The following is a 20,991-nucleotide window of genomic DNA, read 5'->3' as shown; positions in this document are numbered from 1 at the left end:
ATCTCCGATCCCGCTACCAAGTCATCCCATCTTCCATATCATAACCCATACCCATCGCAGGCGACGTGACAACAAGTGCCCACCTTGACTTTTCGCTGCCAGAGGGGGCGTGGCACATGCCAATGATGATGAGGATGGTGATGATGATGTTGATGTGCCGTGTTCAGTAAGCGATTATTTTTTCAGTTGAGCATTTCTTCAGCACGCCACTCGGGCATCGAATTGTTTTCATTTTGTGTGTGGGTTTTTTTTTTATTTTTAAACGTCGTCGCTGCCAGCTATTTATTGTTAAATGAAGCGATTTGTTTGTTGTCATTATGCTGCGAAGCGTTAAAACATTTTCGCTTTATTTTTTCTACTCTCGAAAATTGTGTTTTTCCACTGCCGCCGCAGAGCGAGAAAATTGGGCGTGGAAACGGGTGTGTGCGAGGTTGTAAAGGTAGAACGTTGGCATATAGAAGCTATAGCCTTGGGTTAAAGTGGTTGGGATTTTTTGGCACATCGTCAGCGGCTCAGGTGGTTCTCAATGTTGCTCTGACTGGTGGGGGGTGTACAGCGGTAAGTGGTTGGAGCAAATGCCTTCTAAGCGACGTTGTCGATGTGTGAATTCCAAACAAGCTGCGGCAGCTGTTCAACATCTAGTCAGAGATGGAGAAATAAAAGAAAATATTGTGCGAATGGTTCGACTGCTTTTTTCACGGTTTAGGAATTTGCTCAAACGGTTTATTGAGAAGCGCAGGGGAAGGCGTTGCTTTGTGCCCTTCTCCGCGATTCTCAAAAAGTTAACTTGCTTACTTGCATCATATTGAAATAGTTTAAATGTCCTTTCTTCTTTTATTATTAATTGATTGAAAGTAAAGGATTGTACTGGTTTTTTATCCTATCCCTTAGACTCTCTACGCAAAGGTTTCCCTTTGGAAACCATTTATCATAGGCAACACAGCACCCCAGCTCCATCCTGCTCACATCATTGACTTAATTCCACCTTGACATTCTTTCGACTTGTAGCTGAGAACCCACATCAGCGATCTCAGACATGCTAACTAAGCCCTTCACCTCGATGTGGATGTGGATGGGATGTGCATGTGGATGTGGATATGCTGATGCCACCGTGGGCGTTTGTCTCCGCCTAATCCGCTTTTAAAGTAAGTAACAAAGTAAAGAAAATAAAACGCAAACCGGAAATCACAAGTCAAGTTGATGAACTGTCGTTGCGGTGCTGTCCTCGGTTTGAAAATCGGGCAGACTACGATGACGACAACAACGCACAAGCACAAAAGACATGGCACCTGCAAAAAAGTTTTCAGACACATTTGGACCCTTTGCCCAATGCTCCAGCTTCGAGAACCCATTCCCCTTTTGCTCCGTTAGAGATTTACGCATTTATTTTGCATTTTTTATTTACCGCACAGAACATGCGCGCAGATTTAAGCAAAAATCGCTGGCTGAAATGCTGAAAAGCAAAAGCAAATGCTAAAGCTAAAGCTAAAGGCGAAACGAGTTGAGTAGAGTTGGTTAGACACATTTTTCGGTTCGCTTGTCGATTTGCCTGCGTTGACATGACAAAAGGCGCAGATCTGCATACATTTGCATGTCATTGGACACTGGCGGATCGCATCATCAGGCAAGGACACTGGAAATCTGAATCTGAAATCCCCTTAAGACATTCGGGTACACGCCGCTTGCCCACGTTAACAATATGTTAAGTTGCCCTAAGACAGACTCGCAAAACTCCACTTTGATTCACCAAAAAAAAAAAAACCTCGGCCTCAACGAGTTAATCGCTTCTCCTCGGCCTTTTCAGTCATTTGTCAGCTGTCTGTTGTGACTTTTCTGTGTTTGGGTGGGGTTTTCCCTTTCTGGTGGGAGGCATAATTGCAATTTGTTTGAATTAACCAGTTAAATCTAGGCATTGACAGGCAGTGCAGACTTAGGCCTCCAAAGACCAATAGTCACCACTTGCAAATGCCAAAATTTATTGCTTGAACCATTAAGGAAAGTAGCAAATTGCTTTCGGCTGGTCAGCACTCGAGGCTAATGTGCTCACTATTTACTGGCCAGGGACATCTCCAACCCTTCAATTCGGAAAGGTAATAAATATCAAAAGCACCCTGGAGGCAAATATTTACTTTAAAATTGAAACCTACCCCTCCTCCCAGTTTTCCCTGTTTGTTCAAGCTGCGTAAGTGCGTGAAAGGGTTCGCAGGCTTGGAGAAAAAAAGTATAAAAAAAAAATAAAATGTGGGAAAAAGAAGCCTTTAATGGCCTCGCTTTTTGATGTTTCCTGAGCCGTGGGTGTTGGCAGGCAATTGGCCAACTCCCCCAAGTCCACACATCAATAGAATTTCGCCTCAATCTTAGCCCATCATCAGTTGGTAACATTCTTTGCCGCACAGAAATTCAATTCAAAGCCGTATTCAGCATTTTTATTGCCTGCTAAATTGTTTTTATAGGCCGTTCGAAAACCAGCCAGAAGCTCCTCTTCCGGGGCACTTTAATTTCTCTATTTCCACTGTATTTTTTCCTGGTCTTTTCCGTTCGGTCCGTGGTTATCTCGTTGCTCTTGTTATGCTCCGCAATTGCCAGACCATAAAAATTAACAATTAACAGAGCGCTTAAAATGAACAATCGCAAATCGCGGCTTACAAAATAGCCGTGGAAATGCCATGATATGAAATTGAAAAAATGGCGTGTCACAGAGGGGGAAAATGGAAGAAAAACCTACGAAAATGGCAGGTTGTGAGTTTGGAAATACACTACACATTTCAACAGGGATTTTATATTACAAATTATTTTATTTTATTTATGTAAAATTTGATTTTGATTTGATTTTTTTTTAAGTTTATTCTTTATTAATGGTATTTGAATATTAGATAAATTCTTCAACATTAGATTGAGAAAAAAAGGCAATTCATTGGTCTATTTCTTGATCTTTTTTATATTTATATTAGATTTTTGAATAGTTAATCTACCCTTTTTAAGCTCATACCTCATGTAGAGCATAATTATGAGACGGAAGACTGGCGACGGTGCCGACCAACGGACAGCGTGGACAAAAAGGGTTATGAATGTGAAATTGTCATGCAAGAATTAGCCATGTTCTATGTTGTGGCCACGTCGCGAGTATTTCGTTACATTTTATATTTATTTTTAACCCGTTTCTGCCCCTGTTAATTTTTTCTTTTCTGTTTTTTTTTTCCGCTGTCTATTCGCTGGTTTTGTGGCTAACCGTCACGTCAAGTAAGGCGGCTTTTTATGGCTCATTCGGTTCAGAATGTCGGCAATTATTTCCGAAATGCTGGAAAAACATTGCTAAATGTTTGCCATGTTTGCTTGACGCTCAGGAAACGTAAACATTTAGTGTAGTCGGTGTAGGTTCACCCACTCTATGAGTTTTATAGGATCGGGGCACACCACTGGAGTTTTCCCACCCCCTCCATAGTGGGCAAAGTCACCTCATATGCATTCATAACTAACCCGATGGAGAATGCATTTTAATGTGCGCAAAAATCCAATTTAAATTCAGAGCATTTTCTCTGCTCAGCAGACGCAGCATGCAATCACAAAATTAGTTGGCGACGAGATAAGAATTTTACTACTCTGCCACATAAAAATATTATAGTTATATATACATGTATCTATATATATATACAAATATATATAGATGTGATATAGGGAGTAATGCGTATAAATCAACGAAATAGGGGAAGAGCACAGCTGCAAACAAATTCCAAATAATTCCTGTGAGCGACGTGGAAAATTCATTTGACAAAATGCACAAAAAAGCAATTTCGAGCTGCAGACAAATTGAAATATACGCAAGGAGCAGGTGCCGCTGAAAGGGGGAGGGGGGGCGGTGGGGGGCGTGGTACTGCAGTGACAGTTGGGTAAATAAATATGTGGGTGTATGTATACATAGAGGGAAGTATATAGGGAAAAGGCGAGGCGACATTCGGCCATGTATTTTGAGTACGAAGATGCAGCCACCACCTAAAAGTATGCTACGAAAACAGACGAAGCTGCTGCTGCTTCTTCTTCCACAGCTGCCGTATGTGAGAGGCGCCTACGCTTGTGTGTGTAGGTGCGCCTGAGCTTTTCGATTTCAGTTTGTGTGTGTGTGTGTGCGCGTGTGTGTGTGTGAGTGGTGTGCGATTCGCCATTCGCGCGTTGAAAATAGGAGGAGCTGAGAAAAACTTTCCATGCGCAGTTCGAATTGCAAACAAAAAAATATGAACGAGAAAAATGCGCTTAAATATTGGAAAATAACCGAAAAACTTCTTTCCCGAAAACTCTATGAAATTTAAGTAGCTTATTTCAAGAACTTTTAAATTTTTAAAAGCTATACATTTGCATTTCATGTCAGACTTTTAAAGTTCACTCTTCTTTCACTGAATTTAATTAAAATTTAATTTGTAATGAATTTGTTTCGCTCTATGCGAATTTAATAAATTATTTGTTTCAGTTGCAGATATTTTAAGGATTTAGAATTTTGTTTAAATATTTTTGTCACTATATTATTAACGTTCATTAAAATGAACACTCCTTAACAATGAAAAATTTGCAAATCTCGGCAATTTCGCAGATCTTAAAGCCTTTTTAAAATAGCTTGTATCCATTCCCTTTTTTTTCAACCTTTTTTTCTGAGGTTTTTCAACTAATGCGGAAAGGGCGGAGCTCATTGCCTGTCATTTTGGTTTTTGCCGCCCCTTTGGGGTTCAACCCACGGCAGCCAAGTCCTGGAAAACGCGCCCAAGTCCCCCGCTGCGATAGATATCTCCTGGCTATTAGTACGAAAGTCAGGCCTGGGGGCCAAGTGAGTGAACTCCAAGGTATCGATGGCATCGATGGCCCAACAGGCCGTTTAGCGCCATCAGACAATTCCCGCTGGCTCAGCGGCATTCACGCGTGCGCAAACGGGTTACAGAGGGTTACTATATACATATATATATATATATGTATAGGATATGGGGGGAAAACAGGATGAATGCAAGCTGGGAGCACCCAACAACAATCAGTCGATTGTCACAGATATTTGTCATGTTTCTCTGAGCAAACTTTCCCTGCTGTTCTGGCCTGCAAAACGTTGTAAAAATGTCAATTGCGTTTTCTGCCTTTTATTTGTTTTTTGTTTTTTTTTGTACCCCCTGTGTTTGGTCTCTGTTTCTACTGTCCATCGATCGGGTTTCATGTAATTACATTGTTTTCTGATTCATAATTAATTTGATCTGTTCTCCACTCGAGCAGGCCGCATTTTTCTGAGCACTCCAACTGATTTTTACATGAGCTCGCTGGCAGGCAATCGAACATTGATAGTTACTGAGTGATGATTTAATGAGGCAAACGTGGCATGTTGTGAATGAAATCAATTTTGTGAATGTGCAGAATGGCAAAAACAATGCCAACGCACGATGGAAACATCCCAGGAAGCGAAGGACAGACGGCCAGCATTCATACATAGTTGCGAGTACCACTTGCAGCATAAATATCTCCAGTTGGGTGTTGTAATGAGTCTTATGAATCAATGAAATGTTGATTGAGTCGAGCAGGAGTAGCTGCTGATAGTGTATTTTCCTTATAAGCTGTATAGCTACAACTGCATTCATGCTTCAAGATTCTAATAATCATACTACTATTTGTCAAGCGTTAGGAGTTGGAAAATAATAAACTTATTAATATCTCTTACATTATATGTACCTCTTTCTATGCTGTACTTCATGGGAAAAAGAATCATGCCTGAAAAGTAAACATATTCAAAATTTTCATTGGCTTTTTATCTGTATAATCGAAACCAAAATTGCCTCAACTTTTTTATCCGCAACGCACGACTTGCGATTGACAAATTAATGCGGATCACAAATCAACACCTCAACATGTTAATCACATCAAAAAAGGGAGAGTGTGGCGTTAAAAAGAAGACCTTGAAATTGAACCCTCTCGGAGTTGCGAGTTGCAAACCCCTGAAAAGCAAAAATTAATTAAAAACATCAACAGAACGCGTCGAGATTTACAAATGTCTCCTTTGCTCGGCTGCTGGAATTAGTTCAGTTGGGATTGGAAAGGGCTTGGGATTTGGATTTGGTTTGGTTTCGGTTTTGGTTTTGGGTTTTCGAGTGGGTCGGTTCTGGTGGGTGGTGAATTCCCAGTCACACCTTTGTTGCTGATGGCTTGATAAACGACGACCGCAGATTCATTCATGGTTCACGTAACCGTGAACCGTTCTCTAATCAGCAACCCTTTTGTGCCAGATCTCGCCCCGAAATTGGGTTGGTTTTATTTTATTTACCCATTTACTCTTATTTTTTTTGATATGCAGATTTTGGAAAATTCCGGACAAAAAAAAAATAAATAAAAATAGAAAGGGGGACCGATGATGATGTCATTCGGTGGCTGACAAAACGCTTGACTGATTACACTTGTATCTGTTTTGTGTACAGGGCTCAATATGCTAAAGGGATATGAAGGATTTTAAATTGTCCTCGACTGACTCCCTTTTGCTCTTTGCTCCTTTGTGCCCGGGTGATGAATTTGGTTTATTGAAAGGCGTCAGTGCGTGAAATGATGTGTGTCAATTGCATGAATGCCACCGCATTTCCCACATCACACATTCGCAGGATGTTCCTTCCAACTACGTACTACAACTCACTCCCGGTTTTTGTTGACAGCGATTATGCAAATCGGTCGAGCTGGCATTAATTTCTGAACGACTACGTCCAGGTCTTAAGCTGCTTTCACCTCAAACTCGCACTTAAAGTTCTCTTTGCGCCCAAAACTATTGCACAAAATTTGCATTGTTGCGAAAATTTTCAATTTATATGCTAAGCAAAATGCAGCACGCTTTTGCCCACTCGCTGTGCACTTTTAATAAGCAATTAAAACTTCATCGCTGATGGAGTGTAGCCTTCAGTTTTCAGTAAAATCCTCCTTAAATCGCGCACATATGTGCCTGTCATTGGGCACAACACCATTTAATTGCCTTGGTCAACGGAAATTTATTGTTTTCATTTCAAGCAACCGCAAATTGCCGAACAAATGGTACAAATTGTTTAAAATTGCATTGCCACCTCCACGCCTCATCGCACACCCCGATCGAAAAGTGACCCCAGTTTCGATGAGGGGTGCATTCTAATGTAACCACTGGCCAGTGACCATCACATCACATCATCTCATCACCCCTCGGACACACCGAAAACACCGAAAACAACCTCAGAATGCGTGTCATTAAAATAATTGATACGCTTGTTCGAGCAACGCCTTTACACCAATTTAATTGATAGCCACCAATGGATATTGGAGGAAAAGTGCGTGCGCGTGATTTAATTTTATTGCTCCCCCGTTTGTCCCTCTTAATTAGTTAATAGATTCGATTTTCCAGATTTTAGGGTGGGGTAAGATGGCTTCTGTAAAATTTATACAAGGGTAGTTATTGTAGTTTATGGCCGCTCGTAAAATGCTTGCCAAATTTGTTGACAAGTCAGCAATTAATTTCTAGATTAATGACCGAGAAAGATGTGTGAGTTGGGATGTGATTTCTAAATGAGCGAAGACTTATAAATGCACTTGAAATCAAGAAAAATTTGAAACAATGGATGCAATTATGTATTATGAATATTTTTAAACAAATATATGAAGCAATTAATAATTGATCACTGATTCTGATATAATTATAAGTAAAATAACTAATATGAACCATAGAATTTTGACATACAATACCAATGTATTTCGATTTCAGTTAATAAAAAATAGTTTAAAAATATAACTGCATAACTTATAGTCTGTTCTTATAATTAGGTTTGAATATATGAATTATCTAAAAGGAAAATACCAAGTTGAAAGAATTTTCCGAAATGGTCTGGCTGGAAAAATGATTTTTGCTGGCTAAGAGCATCAGTTTTATGTTGGCTCCGCTCAGTCGGAGCAATAAAACTTTACCCGCTTCGGTTTTTAATCTTCTCCAGCTGCGAGTGAGTGGATTTCGCTGCTTATCAGTTGCGTGTGTAATTGTCGTATAGAAATTAACAAGGGTCGGAGGAAAAATGGCTGTGCCAATGGGAAAATCGGAGAAAAAAGAAAACGGAAAGGCAAGGGGGCGAAATCTGTGAAGTTGAGAGCTTGCGATGCGCTCAAGTGGCGAGATAAAAGCCCTCTAGCTGAGTTAATGACTTCCAGGCTCTGCTGGGGGTTTCGACTTAAGACGCCATTTTTATCGCAATTGTCCTTTGCTTGCTGCTGCTGCCACTCGAAGGACTTTCAGGACTCTCAGCGCTCTTATTCCGTTTCTGATTCGGAAATCTGGTGCTTTACTGGCCCTGTCCATGTTGCCAAGTGAGCGTGGCAAATGTTTTAATGGCGAACGTCGCGACACTCGAGTGCAGGCCAAGCTGAAGGAGCGAATATCCTGCCATTGCTTTGATATCGTCCTGCTAATGAAATCACGTCCAGATACCCAGATTCCAATCGAGCCACGCCCTGAATACATATTCTTCGCATTGCCTTTGATATTTGCAATCGATTTGAATTTTAATTGCCCACCAAATCGCCTTTTTCGCATGCAACCACATACACCATCAATCATAATCGATCAGTTGGGATTTGCGTGATGATGATTGTCCTGAATCCTTCGTCCTGCCTGATAGATGCCTTTTTAAATGCATTCTAATGCGGGACGGCCCAAAAAAAGAAATGTGAGCTATGGCAGAGTGTGTGTCTGCTAGGCATATCAAATGATGTGATGTGTCATGTGTCCTGCATGTCCTGCGAAAAAGTCTTTGTCTGGTCCTTAAGAGCACTCAGCTTTCAGCAGCAGCAGCAGCAGCCCAGCCAGCAACTTGCAAATTATTTGCATTTCAAACTTTTGTTGATGACATTTTTCATGAAAATTTTAATGTGTTTTCCAGTTTCTTTTTTTTTCGCTTAGGACCGTTTGTACCTGGCCTCACACACACACTCACACTCGCACATTTTTGGTATATTAATATATGCAGGGCCTGGCTTTTAACACTCATATTCCAAAAGGGGATGTTGGGGGCGTGAAAAACTTTTTCCACACGAGAATGCGTTTTGTAATGAAAGTTGAGCTGCGGGGAAAAGTCGGGGTAACATTTTCAATATTCATGTGCCGCTGTGTGTGTGTGCGAGTGTGTGTGGAATGTAAATGTGGCTGTGAAAGTTTTAACATTTGTATGAATATAATTTAGAATAAATAATAAAAAAGTATATATACTTGTGTGTCCAGAAAAAGGCAAACACAAATACATTAAAATTCCATTAAAAACCAAGCATACGAAAAATTCGCTCATATTTATGGTATGTGATATAAAGGATCACACACAAAGAAATATAAATTTGGCAAAGTTATTTGAAACTTTTAAATGTACTATCAAAATTAAAACTTCTCGTAATTTGTTAATATAAATGAAATTTGGTTAGTTTTTCAGCATTAATAAAAATGCCTTTGACAGCTAGTTTAATATTGTAAATATAATATTTTTATAAGTAAATACCATATTATTATATACCTTTTAGCATATAGTAAATGGCAGATTTAGCCACACTAGACATATCTGCGTTTTCCTGGCCGTTGTCAGTCGCACTCGTTGTCTCGTTTGTGAGTCGACTTGGTCCTTGTCACAATTATTGTATAAATTAACGTCACAAACAAATGTTACAAAAGTCGCCAATGAAGTGGAATGATGCGTAGAGCGTTAAACTGCCACCCCGACACCCTCCCTCGGTCCAGGAGCCACCCTCCCTCGGTTTTGACCCTCCCCCAACCCTCAACTCCTAACCGCAAATGTGCCTAATTTTTCGTTGTTATCCTTTGTCGCTGTTGTCCTTTCAGGACTGGAGAGTCTCCTAATAATGCGTAAAATTTAATGCACCATCCTGAGGTTTCGCTAGGCAAACAAGCGCTTCACTGTACTCCAAATCGCGACAAGTGATTCTGAGATTTACGGCTTTTTTGGGGATGGTCCATGGCTATCTAGTCCTTTGCCACGGGTGTCCTTTTTGTTGTGCTAATGTTTGGCGTTTTTATGGCTTGCAGCAAATTTGATTTATTGACAGAACTTGAGCGTTGAGATTGTTCGCAAAGTTGTGCAAAGTTTTTGGTTTTTGAAGGAGAGAGTTCATCATATAATTGATGCGATTTGCGGTTCATAAAGTGCAATTGCCTGTAAAGTGACAAAAGCGTGGCAAGACAAATGTTTGAACACATATGGGAGGATATTTTTGGTGGTCTTGCAAGAAGGGATTTCACTTAGTTAATAGCAGATCTCTCAAGTGCTCAACCAAAACGAAGTCTTTGAGTGCCAGTAAGTAATGAATTTAATACAATTTTACATGAAGTTCATAATTTTGCTAAAAAATTAGTTAACAAATTTATTGAAGAATAGAGTATTTTCTAAAATGATGCTCACTTGTGAGTTCAACTTTCTTTATATATACTTAACCCCTTAAAGAAGTTGCATCAATTCCTGACAAGTATTTTATAGACTCTTAATAGACTTCAGTATGGGACTTTGGACCTTATGAAGCCCGGCGCATTCCAAACTAGATCAGATCACCTTTCAGATCAAAGTGTGTCAGTGCAAAACGCTGCTCTTTCTGTTTGTCTTCCCCGGAGATCTGCTCATTTCCCATGCCAAACAGCAGATATAGATACCAAAACCCAGACGACGACGACGACAACGACGAGTCGGCCTCATTAGGTGACCCAAAGTGTCCGAAACTATGCAATTTACATGCACAGTAGCCCCTCGGAGATAGAACCGAACCCAGAGCCCACGAGGGCCAATAGACCGTGGAAGATAACAGCGGAACTGGAACTCAAACAACGCCAGACATGCCACACCAAAAAAGCCAACCAGTCCCATTCGAATTATGTTGTACTGGGACCATTTCGAGGGGTTGAGGAGCTGAGGAGCTGACTATCCCACAGATCGTTGCGGGGCGATACATAAAATTTGAATGCGTTTTGCATACATTAACCCACTGTTGCCCACTGTTGCCCACTGTGTGTTCACTGTATGCCTCGGGGGGTGACTGACTAGTAACGGTCAGCAGTTGACCAAAGGCTAGTGGAAAATGTGTTTATTAAATTTTATGATTATTGGCCAGCAATTGAGCAGCTTGCCTTGGGAATGTGTCGCCATACTCTCCCCTTTTTCTCATTCCATACCCATTTCGATTGTGAAAATTGAAATTTTATGCGCACAAGTGGCAAGTTCCTTAGACGAGAAATGGCCCGAAATTCTCACGCGTAACTGGAGCAGTTTTTGGTGGCTCTGTTCTCGCTTACACATTGTGTTGGTAATTCAATTTACGTTTCCGAAATGCTAATTAACCCGGCCAAGAAAGAGAAGGTCTCTTCGCGCGCGTTTATTTCTGGGTGTTACACATGTTTTTTGGGATCTGTCTAATGTGCCACAAATTGAAAGTCATTAAGATTTTACGAGGAACCCCACTGTAAACACGTTGCGACCCCCTTTGACAGACATCAATCAGTGGCTCATTACGAATGCACAAGTTGGCTTTAAGAAAGCGCCAACCGAAAGCCAAATGGATTTTTGGTCTAGTTCTTAAAGATGAGGTATTCGACGGTGGAAAACTAATTAAAGAAATATATTCGGTACACGGCGATGGGCGGGCAGGCGGTACACATCGCTGGACAATTTTGAACGCTCCTCAAATTGGCAACTAAGTAAACTTGAAAGCTGGTGAAGCTGGTCCATCCAGTCGGGTCTACACGCCCACTTTTTCTATTTGTTGTTGTGACTGCTTCGTTATGCAAATTCATGACGGAGAAAAGAGGGAAAACCATGGCGAAAACAAAAGACAGAAATGAAAATTTTGAGCTATATAGTAAATTTATATATAAAACAAATGCAAATTGTATAAAACGAAATATAAAGAAATGCCAGCAAAGACAAATAACAAGATGGAATGGCCGAACAACAAATTTAAACGACGGATTTCTTTAGCTATCCAGTTTTCTGTTTTCTCCCCGCTGTCTTGGAATAAATAATAAACGTAAACGAATTAAAAACACTGGCTAAAAAAAAAAGGAGGGGAAGGTCCTCGAACCGAAGCTGTCCTTTCGATATTTTTGTGGCTTCTGGTTTTGGTATGGCGCGTAATCATCAAAGTTCTTCAGCGTCTCTGCTTTTTGTTTACTTAAACCAAGTTTATGCGGCTTTCAATTAGTTTTAATTGAAATTCCCATTGGCCAAGAAAAAGCAATGCGACTGTTCGTTTAATTAAAGTTTTCCCAGCTATGCGGTTTGCGATTGACTTGGCAAGAGGTAGATGAAGGCATTATGTTGATTAAAAGGATTTAGGAAGCAAGCGGATTAATGATGCTATTAGAGATTTATGTATATAATATATAATATTATGTATATAATATATAATAAAAATTTATAACTTGAAATTTTATAAATGCCTTGAATATATTGATATATGTATATTATTTAATTTTTAAAGTTTCCAAGCCAGTTGCAACTTTTGCGCAATATCTGACAAGAGTAATTGCCCCTTGAATGTCAGCATTAGAAGAACATTTTATTCAATTGCGGCTGGCGGAGAAAAACAAATAAAATTTATTTACCCACCCTTTTTTTTTGGTGGTCACTTTTTCGGGAGAGAGCATAAAATAAAATGAAATGATGCGTTGAAAGCAAACCGAGCGCCCTTGGCTACTTTCCTCTACAAAAAAGTGGGCGGCGCCAATCCATGTGTGGTTGCCCAAAGGATAGAATGATTCGTATTCCGGGGATTCGCGATGGAGTGGTGGTATTGAATGGGTATGGGGATGGGTATGGGAATGGGTATGGGGATGGTATAACGTTTTTGGCTCAATAGATATGTGCTCATGGGGTCCGGGGTCCAGGGCCATTTGATGATTTTTGCGTCACCGTTGGTCAAAATCATTTCGAGCGCAAGCAACTGGAAACTGTATAAAAATAATGAAAATGGAAGGCAGGGGAACGGCAGCGTGGCAACGAAAGCAACTTGAAATAAATGGTCAAAAGAAATAAACAGTCCCATAAAGAATAATCATTCAGAATTCTGCTGAATTATGCATGAGACAGACGGTCCGTTCCGTGGTCCATGGTCCACAATCCATGGTCCATCGTTCAGGAGCTGGAGCAGCGGCAAACTGGACGCCACTCCACGAGGCCAACGAAGGAGCAGCAGTCCAAGGAGCAGCAGGGGGTGTGGCACTCACATATGCGAAAAGCCCCCCTCCTGGAATCTCCAATCCAACCCAACCCAACCCAAACCAACCCACTTGCTGAAGCATCATTTTCCTCTTTATTATCTGTTTGCTTAGCTGTGAGTGTGTGCTGGATTTTTATCAGACTTCTAAGCAGTTAGCTGGTTACACAGTAAAATGAAAAACTTCTAACATAAATTAGATATACCACATGTACATTTGTAAGCTTGAAAATAAAATATATCTTGGTTGCCAGAAGATGAAATTATGCCTTTAATATTCAACTAACAAACTCATTATAAGACTAAAATATTTATCAACTAAATAAGTGTTAATACAGAAGTTATAAAAGTCAAAAAAATATTCCACTTATTATTCCAATTATTATGAGCCAGATTTTTGTACTTAAGAAATAATAGTATAACATAATATGGCTATTTTAATTAATCCATTTGTGTCAGCACTTATATCAATTGCTGTTCTATTTATGTGAAAGTAATGGTTATCTTTTCTCCCAATACACCATTTTTTTCTCAGTGCAGCAGCCGGCTTCCACTGCTATTTTTCCGAGAAGGTGGAGCTTGGGAGGAGGAGGTAGCACTAGGAGTGTCCCGCGGAGCAATTCGGCCTGGTCGGTGGCGCTTGGCCAAAAGTCAACCAACATTCGCATAATTTTCGATAAAGCTTTTCGCCAAATGAAATTCAAGTGGTTACACATGTCTCACACACAGCCACCCAAACCATCGGAGCGATTTTCGTCTTGGTCATTTTTCTTGGACACCCCCCAAAAGCATATATAGCATATATAGCATATAACATTAGCCCATTGTAGAAAACCAGGCAGTTGTTCCAAAAGTCAGGCTCATTTCCACATTATATGCCGCATCTGATTATCTGGCGCTTTGCTGTTTGTTTGCTTAGTTTTTGTTTATTTCGTTTGTTTGCCTGATTGTTTGTTGTTTTGGCCGAAAAATGCTGATAATAAAAGGTAATGATGGGGGGCTACCTATATGGGTTATCTCTTTGTTAAAGGGCGACTATGAATCGACGGAATTGGAAATGGAAACTTTAAGTTTTAATAAAGCAATTGTCATGGCGATGCTAATGGTGATTGTGAGTAGATTACTCTTGTTTGGATTAAGAAAGTGGAAATGCTTGTTGCTGGGTAAATAGCATAGACTTAATTTATTATTTGCCTATTTTTGAGTAATAGTAAATAAATAAAAAATATTTGTTGGGTGGTAAATAGCATACTCTTCATTTATTATTTGCCAGTTTAGAGTATTAGTACAAAATATTCAAACACAACTTGAATCATTGATTTCCTTTCTCCAAGCCGTTGAATATGAATAAGTCAAATTAATAATCAATTTGTATAATATTATTTTAAATATTTTTTGTTCACCCAACTACTTATTCTAGCCCTGCTGCAGGTGGCAATTAAAAGCGTTTAGTTCTCGTCGACCTCATACAATACGTTCATAAATAGGGCTGTGTTTTGTCTAGACCCCTCAGTTCCACTCAGCACCTATTCGAAGTGAATCGATTTTGTAGGGGGAGGCGAGAGAGACCCACTTTATCAGGTAGACACGACCTAACCGCAGCAGACGCTTATGCCTGCGGTCGCCTCGATTGCAACAGATGAGGTGCGAAATCGCAAGCGAGCATCCCAATCGGAAGCTAAATCAGTGCTAGAAAAAAAAGTAATTAAATCGAAAATCAGTTGATCAGTTGATCGGCGATCACATGGTTTTCGATTTTCCAAGCCTATAAACAAGTGACTTGTAAGTGATAGATGGAAACTGGCGGCTATAATTAGCACAAGTGATTAGTTAGTTGTTGGCGACTGGAGTGTGGAATTTGTTTATTGTTTACGATCAGGCATTTAATCGTGTGATCGAGAGCGAATCGATCAACCCTCGAAGATTGTGCTCCACTGGGGGGCTTGGTAATAAGCGTACATTCGCGATAGCACAGCCCATTTAAATGGCAAAAGAAAAACATAATTTAATCTGTTATTGTTTACGCCGAAATGGAAAACACTTCTAAAATGCGTCATTGAACGCATTTTCCAGATAAGCAACAATGTGTCAACATGGAAGTGTGTTTATGTGACAAGACTTAGAAAGCAAGATGATTTTTCGCTGACTCTGTCTCCAAGGGGGGCCCTTAAATAAATAATTAAACTTTGAACTTGAAATGCATGTGCCAGCGCATTAAGTTGATAAGCTTAATCGAAGTTCGTCTCGTTTAAAAAGGCGCACATGATTTGATGATTTGATGATTTGAGATCAATGCCAACGTGAGATGCGTGATTTTGAAGACTAGACAGACATAATGCGGTCATTGAATCGGCTTGATGATCAAATCCAAAACGTGAGTACCAAATCCCAGTGTTTATTTTGGTATATCGGGCATAAATCGGTGGGGCTATCAAATTTTGCACGACATGCGTTTCTCGATGCGGTTGTGGAACCTCCGGAATCTTCCCGCTCCGTCCTGCCGCTGAGATTGCATTCCCAGCCCAACTGATAACCACGACGAGTATATCAGCTGCCTGCCATATATGTACGTTGATCGGAGGTTTAATTAGGCGCGGCTGTAACATGAACATTCATAATTCCGCTGGCATTCAATCAATGCAGACGTGAACAATTCCAGCGATCAAGTGTTCAAGTGTTCGACTTAACCAGCGATCTCGTGCACAGTGTACAGTGCCTCAATCGTAGTCAATACTAATTCCCACATAAGTAAATCGATACTCATAACATACATACACATATAAGGACGTTATTAAAAGCGAAGCAAATAATGGCGCAAAGTGATTCGGGAAATTGCTGTGCCAAGCTCAATAAAGGTAAGATTCTATAAATATTTTAATGGTGAGAGTGCGCAACTAAATCTGGAATCTGAAACAGATGAGTGCTGCCAGAAGACAAAGGATGTGGTCTTAAGCGGCGTATCGCCCAAAATGTTTCCCGACAAAATCTACAAGTCCGTGCAGCCGAAAGGCGAGGATGCCACCGGAATGACCTGCGAATGCGGAGTTTTTGGCGCTATCGCTTGCGGGGATTACCCAACACAGGTATAGAAACAGTAATTATAAAATAAATAAATATATAATATAGGCTACAGAAAATATTCTCAATCATGTTAATTTTCATATTCAAAAAGTAATCTAAACAGAAGGAAATTTTTCCCTCACACAATTACTTAAACAATACTTCTAAAACATCCTTTTGGTATGTTATGTTCTGTTGGAAAATTCCGGAAAAATGTGTAATATAATTTGTTTAGATTGTGTGATATAGAATTTACATGTTTTTTGAATTTTTTTTTCATAAATAAGTAATTTATTTTGCACTTTAATTTGCTTATTTAAAAACCGACCTAAAGAGTAAGAAATGTATCCAGCATGCACGTACTTGTATAATACAACTGAAACTTCTTTAATTATGTTGGAAAATTCCGGACAAATTTAGAGTCTATAGATTGTGAACAACAGATTTAAAAATATATTTGGAATATTTGTTAATAAATAAGTAAAGTAAGGAATCAATTGCTAGCTAATAAATAAAAAATATCACTAGACAAACAGTAGATACCCACCATGAAATACCGATCACGAGGGATCATAACCATATCGATATCTCGAAGTCATTGTGGCTGTCGCAAGTCGATCAATCGGTTAGCAAATTTCCATGGACGACCATGTACGTCAGACGTATGCAAATCAATGGTTAGTGGGTCAATGGCTAGCCCCGTTCCACGGATCCACCAGATCAGATACACCCCCTGGTGATCTTCTAACGATGCTCTCTATCTGTGGCCAATGCCCAGGGGCTGTGGTGACGTCAGGGCGATCGAAGTGAATCGTATGGATTTGGTTTGACTTGCGGTTGTAATCTCTGTTGTTCGTGTTTTCATTGCTCGACTGTAATGAAATGGAAAATAACAGAAGGCACTAGAGTGCTCACGGTCGGAAATCAAAATTGACATGCAGTTATCTGTTCTTCTCAATACAGCAAAATTAGCATTACTAAACTATCATATATGTTGGGCTAGGTATTTAGAAACACAAAGTTTTGCGTTGCCCCAGGTAATAACATTTATATGTCTTACAAAAAGTATTTTATTTCTATTAAATGGTACTTAGTTTGTATTGTTTAAATTTATTTCCATTAAATGATATTTGCTTAAACAGTTTGCATTGTTTAAATCTATGAACTGCTGAATAGCCAAGCTTTAAATAACAATTTTTAATATTGAGTTTCGAAAATGATATGCCTTATCTGCACAGCAGACCCCCTGGACTTTATTATTTAATACTTACGTTTATTATTAAATTGTTTAAAAACAAGTGAAAGAAAAGCAATTGCTAAATGGGATTTTTCTGCTTTCAGCTGGACATAGCACAGATGATCTGTCTGGGTCTGGTGGCACTGCAGCATCGTGGCCAGGAGTCGGCGGGCATAGTGACCAGTCTGGGCAAGTCCTCCAAGAACTTCAGCGTGCACAAGGGCATGGGCATGATCAACAATCTGTTCAATGACGAGGCCATCAGGAAGCTAAAAGGCAACCTGGGCATAGGACACACCAGGTATTCCACGGCCGCAGCCTCCGAGGTAGTGAACTGCCAGCCATTTGTGGTGCACACTGCCCATGGAGCACTGGCCATCGCTCACAATGGTGAGCTGGTGAACTGTGAGTCCCTGAGGCGGGAGGTCCTGGAGCGAGGAGTGGGCCTGTCCACGCACAGTGACAGTGAGCTGATTGCCCAATCCCTGTGCTGTGCACCTGAGGATGTGTCGGAGCACGATGGCCCCAATTGGCCGGCCAGAATTCGCCACTTCATGACACTGGCACCACTCTCCTACTCCCTGGTCGTGATGCACAAGGATAAGATCTACGCTGTCCGGGATTCCTATGGCAATAGGCCACTGTGCTTGGGCAAAATCGTGCCCGTGGACGCAGGACATGCGAACATCAATGACCAGCTGGCCGAGGGTTGGGTGGTCAGCAGTGAAAGCTGTGGCTTTCTCTCCATCGGTGCCAGATATGTACGCGAGGTGGAGCCCGGCGAGATAATCGAGCTGTCGAGAAATGGCTATAGAACCGTGGACATCGTCGAAAGACCAGACTACAAGCGCATGGCATTCTGCATCTTTGAGTACGTCTACTTCGCGCGCAGTGATTCCATGTTCGAGGGTCAGATGGTGTACTCAGCCCGCCTGCAGTGTGGTCGCCAGTTGGCCAGGGAATCGCCCCTGGATGCGGATTTGGTCAGCTCGGTGCCGGAATCGGGCACAGCAGCGGCCCATGGCTATGCCAGGGAGTCGGGTTTGCCATTCGGTGAAGTTCTCTGCAAGAATCGCTATGTGGGCCGCACGTTCATTCAGCCGTCGACCAGATTGCGACAGTTGGGCGTGGCCAAGAAGTTTGGTGCCCTGGCTCAAAATGTGGAGGGCAAGCGCATCGTGCTGGTCGACGACTCCATTGTGAGGGGCAACACCATTGGACCGATCATCAAGCTGCTGCGAGATGCCGGCGCCACCGAGGTGCACATTCGCATTGCCAGTCCACCGCTGCAGTATCCCTGCTACATGGGCATCAATATACCCACTCGTGAGGAGCTCATAGCCAACAAATTGAATGCGGATCAGCTGGCGGATCACGTGGGCGCCGATAGTCTGGCCTACTTGAGTGTGGAGGGTCTGGTCAAGGCCGTCCAGATGAACAAGGCCCATGTGAATCCACTGAAAGCTGGCTATTGCACAGCCTGCCTAACGGGCGAGTATCCTGGCGGATTGCCCGAGGAGCTCAGCTGGTAGAATCTCACATCGATTATTAATTTCTTAGGTTTAATGTAGTTCTAAGCCTCAGATTGTATATAAAGAAAATATATTTAAAATTTCAGTTCTTTGACCCATCACAAAAAATGTTGTTTTCAATTAGCAAACCAGAGGCTGTTTCTTTGAGATAAGGAATAATAAGTAGGACAACAAACTCAAGCAGATACAATTATTATATAGAAATAAAAAGAAATAAATATTTAATTATTATTTTGTTACCACCAATTACTTATTTACTAGTCAAATTCACTGAACCTTTTTTTATACCCGTTACTCGTAGAGTAAAAGGGTATACTAGATTCGTTGAAAAGTATGTAACAGGCAGAAGGAAGCGTTTCCGACCATATAAAGTATATATATTCTTGATCAGGATCAATAGCCGAGTCGATTTGGCCATGTCCGTCTGTCCGTCCGTCTGTCCGTCTGTCCGTCTGTCCGTCTGTCCGTCTGTCCGTCTGTCCGTATGAACGTCGAGATCTCAGGAACTACAAAAGCTAGAAAGTTGAGATTAAGCATACAGACTCCAGAGACATAGACGCAGCGCAAGTTTGTCGATTCATGTTGCCACGCCCACTTTAACGCCCACAAACCGCCCAAAACTGCCACGCCCACACTTTTGAAAAATGTTTTGATATTTTTTCATTTTTGTATTGGTCTTGTAAATTTCTATCGATTTGCCAGAAAACTTTTTGCCACGCCCACTCTAACGCCCACAAACCGCCCAAAGCTGCTACGCCCACACTTTTGAAAAATGTTTTGATATTTTTTCATTTTTGTATTGGTCTTATAAATTTCTATCGATTTGCCAAAAAACTTTTTGCCACGCCCACTCTAACGCCCACAAACCGCCCAAAGCTGCTACGCCCACACTTTTGAAAAATGTTTCGATATTTTTTCATTTTTGTATTAGTCTTGTAAATTTCTATCGATTTGCCAAAAAACGTTCTGCCACGCCCACTATAACGCCTACAAATCGCCAAAAACTGTGTTTAAGACTCTCCTTCTCCCTTCCACTAGCTGAGTAACGGGTATCACATAGTCGGGGAACTCGACTATAGCGTTCTCTCTTGTTTTTATATTTATTTCTTTACATTATTTGGCTTTCTGGCAGGCAAGGAACACATACTCTAAATGCTAATGGGCCACATCAACGTCTGATTATTTTCAAAACTGTCTAATGCCATAACTTCAATTCATTTCAATTTATATTTCCAAGCTCTGTGTGCGAAGGGAATCAGGGGGGCTGAGGGAGGAAGTGGAAGTCGCCCGCTTCCGGTTATAGCCGAGTTCAGATATAGCCCCATATCATACAATATGGTAATCGGGTTCGCTTTTTTGCGCCCTGTCTCTTTCCGGCTGTGCCGTGGCCCCCATATCCTTGGCTTCCGCTCTCTTTCTGGCAAAGGCTCCCCATTTGGGGCGTTGCAATGTCTAAAGCGGGGCGTTTAGGGCGTTTAATCCTGCGGAAGATGTCCTTGCGGTTATGCGACGGGGGTATCCATATCCTCTCTCATTGTATACAACCAACTTTTTTTCTTTTCCTTTCTTTTATGACTCGCGCCGGGTACTGGAGTCAACAATGTCATCATTATTCTTGAATATTGTGTTGTATTTTCGCAAACAATTTCGCTAAGCTGCGCGGCATTGGCAAAGCCGGCCAGGGGGTGGTGGAAAAATCGGGGGTGGGAATGGGGGGTGGGTGTGGAAGAGGAAGTGGATGTGGAAGTGGGTTTCCCTACGCTGAAGTGTGGCGAGGACATAAGAGAAGGAAATAATATGCACTGTCATTGTAACTCGCTTGATTAATTCTTGTGCAGGGTATTTGCTGTTTTCAGTTGGGTTTCTTTGAAATAAAATTAAATTAAATTAAATAATAATTAAAAATATATTTAATTTATCAAACAATTTTAAATTATATTATTTAAA

General features: G+C 40.9%; 1 protein-coding gene across 1 annotated transcript; it reads left to right on the top strand.

Moving 5' to 3' along the window:
* The first annotated feature begins 15,461 nt into the window (after window positions 1–15,461).
* LOC6533237 (amidophosphoribosyltransferase) lies at window positions 15,462–19,126 on the top strand. Its single transcript, XM_002093927.4, has 3 exons — window positions 15,462–16,070; window positions 16,132–16,298; window positions 17,617–19,126. Exons 1-3 carry the CDS (start codon window positions 16,025–16,027, stop codon window positions 19,042–19,044), a joined length of 1,641 nt encoding a protein of 546 aa, XP_002093963.1. The 5' UTR covers window positions 15,462–16,024; the 3' UTR covers window positions 19,045–19,126.
* Window positions 19,127–20,991: the final 1,865 nt, after the last annotated feature.

This window comes from Drosophila yakuba, chromosome 3L, assembly GCF_016746365.2.
Source record: "Drosophila yakuba strain Tai18E2 chromosome 3L, Prin_Dyak_Tai18E2_2.1, whole genome shotgun sequence".
NCBI classification, from domain to species: Eukaryota; Metazoa; Arthropoda; class Insecta; order Diptera; family Drosophilidae; genus Drosophila; species Drosophila yakuba.
This window is presented reverse-complemented; position numbering and strand designations above follow the sequence as displayed.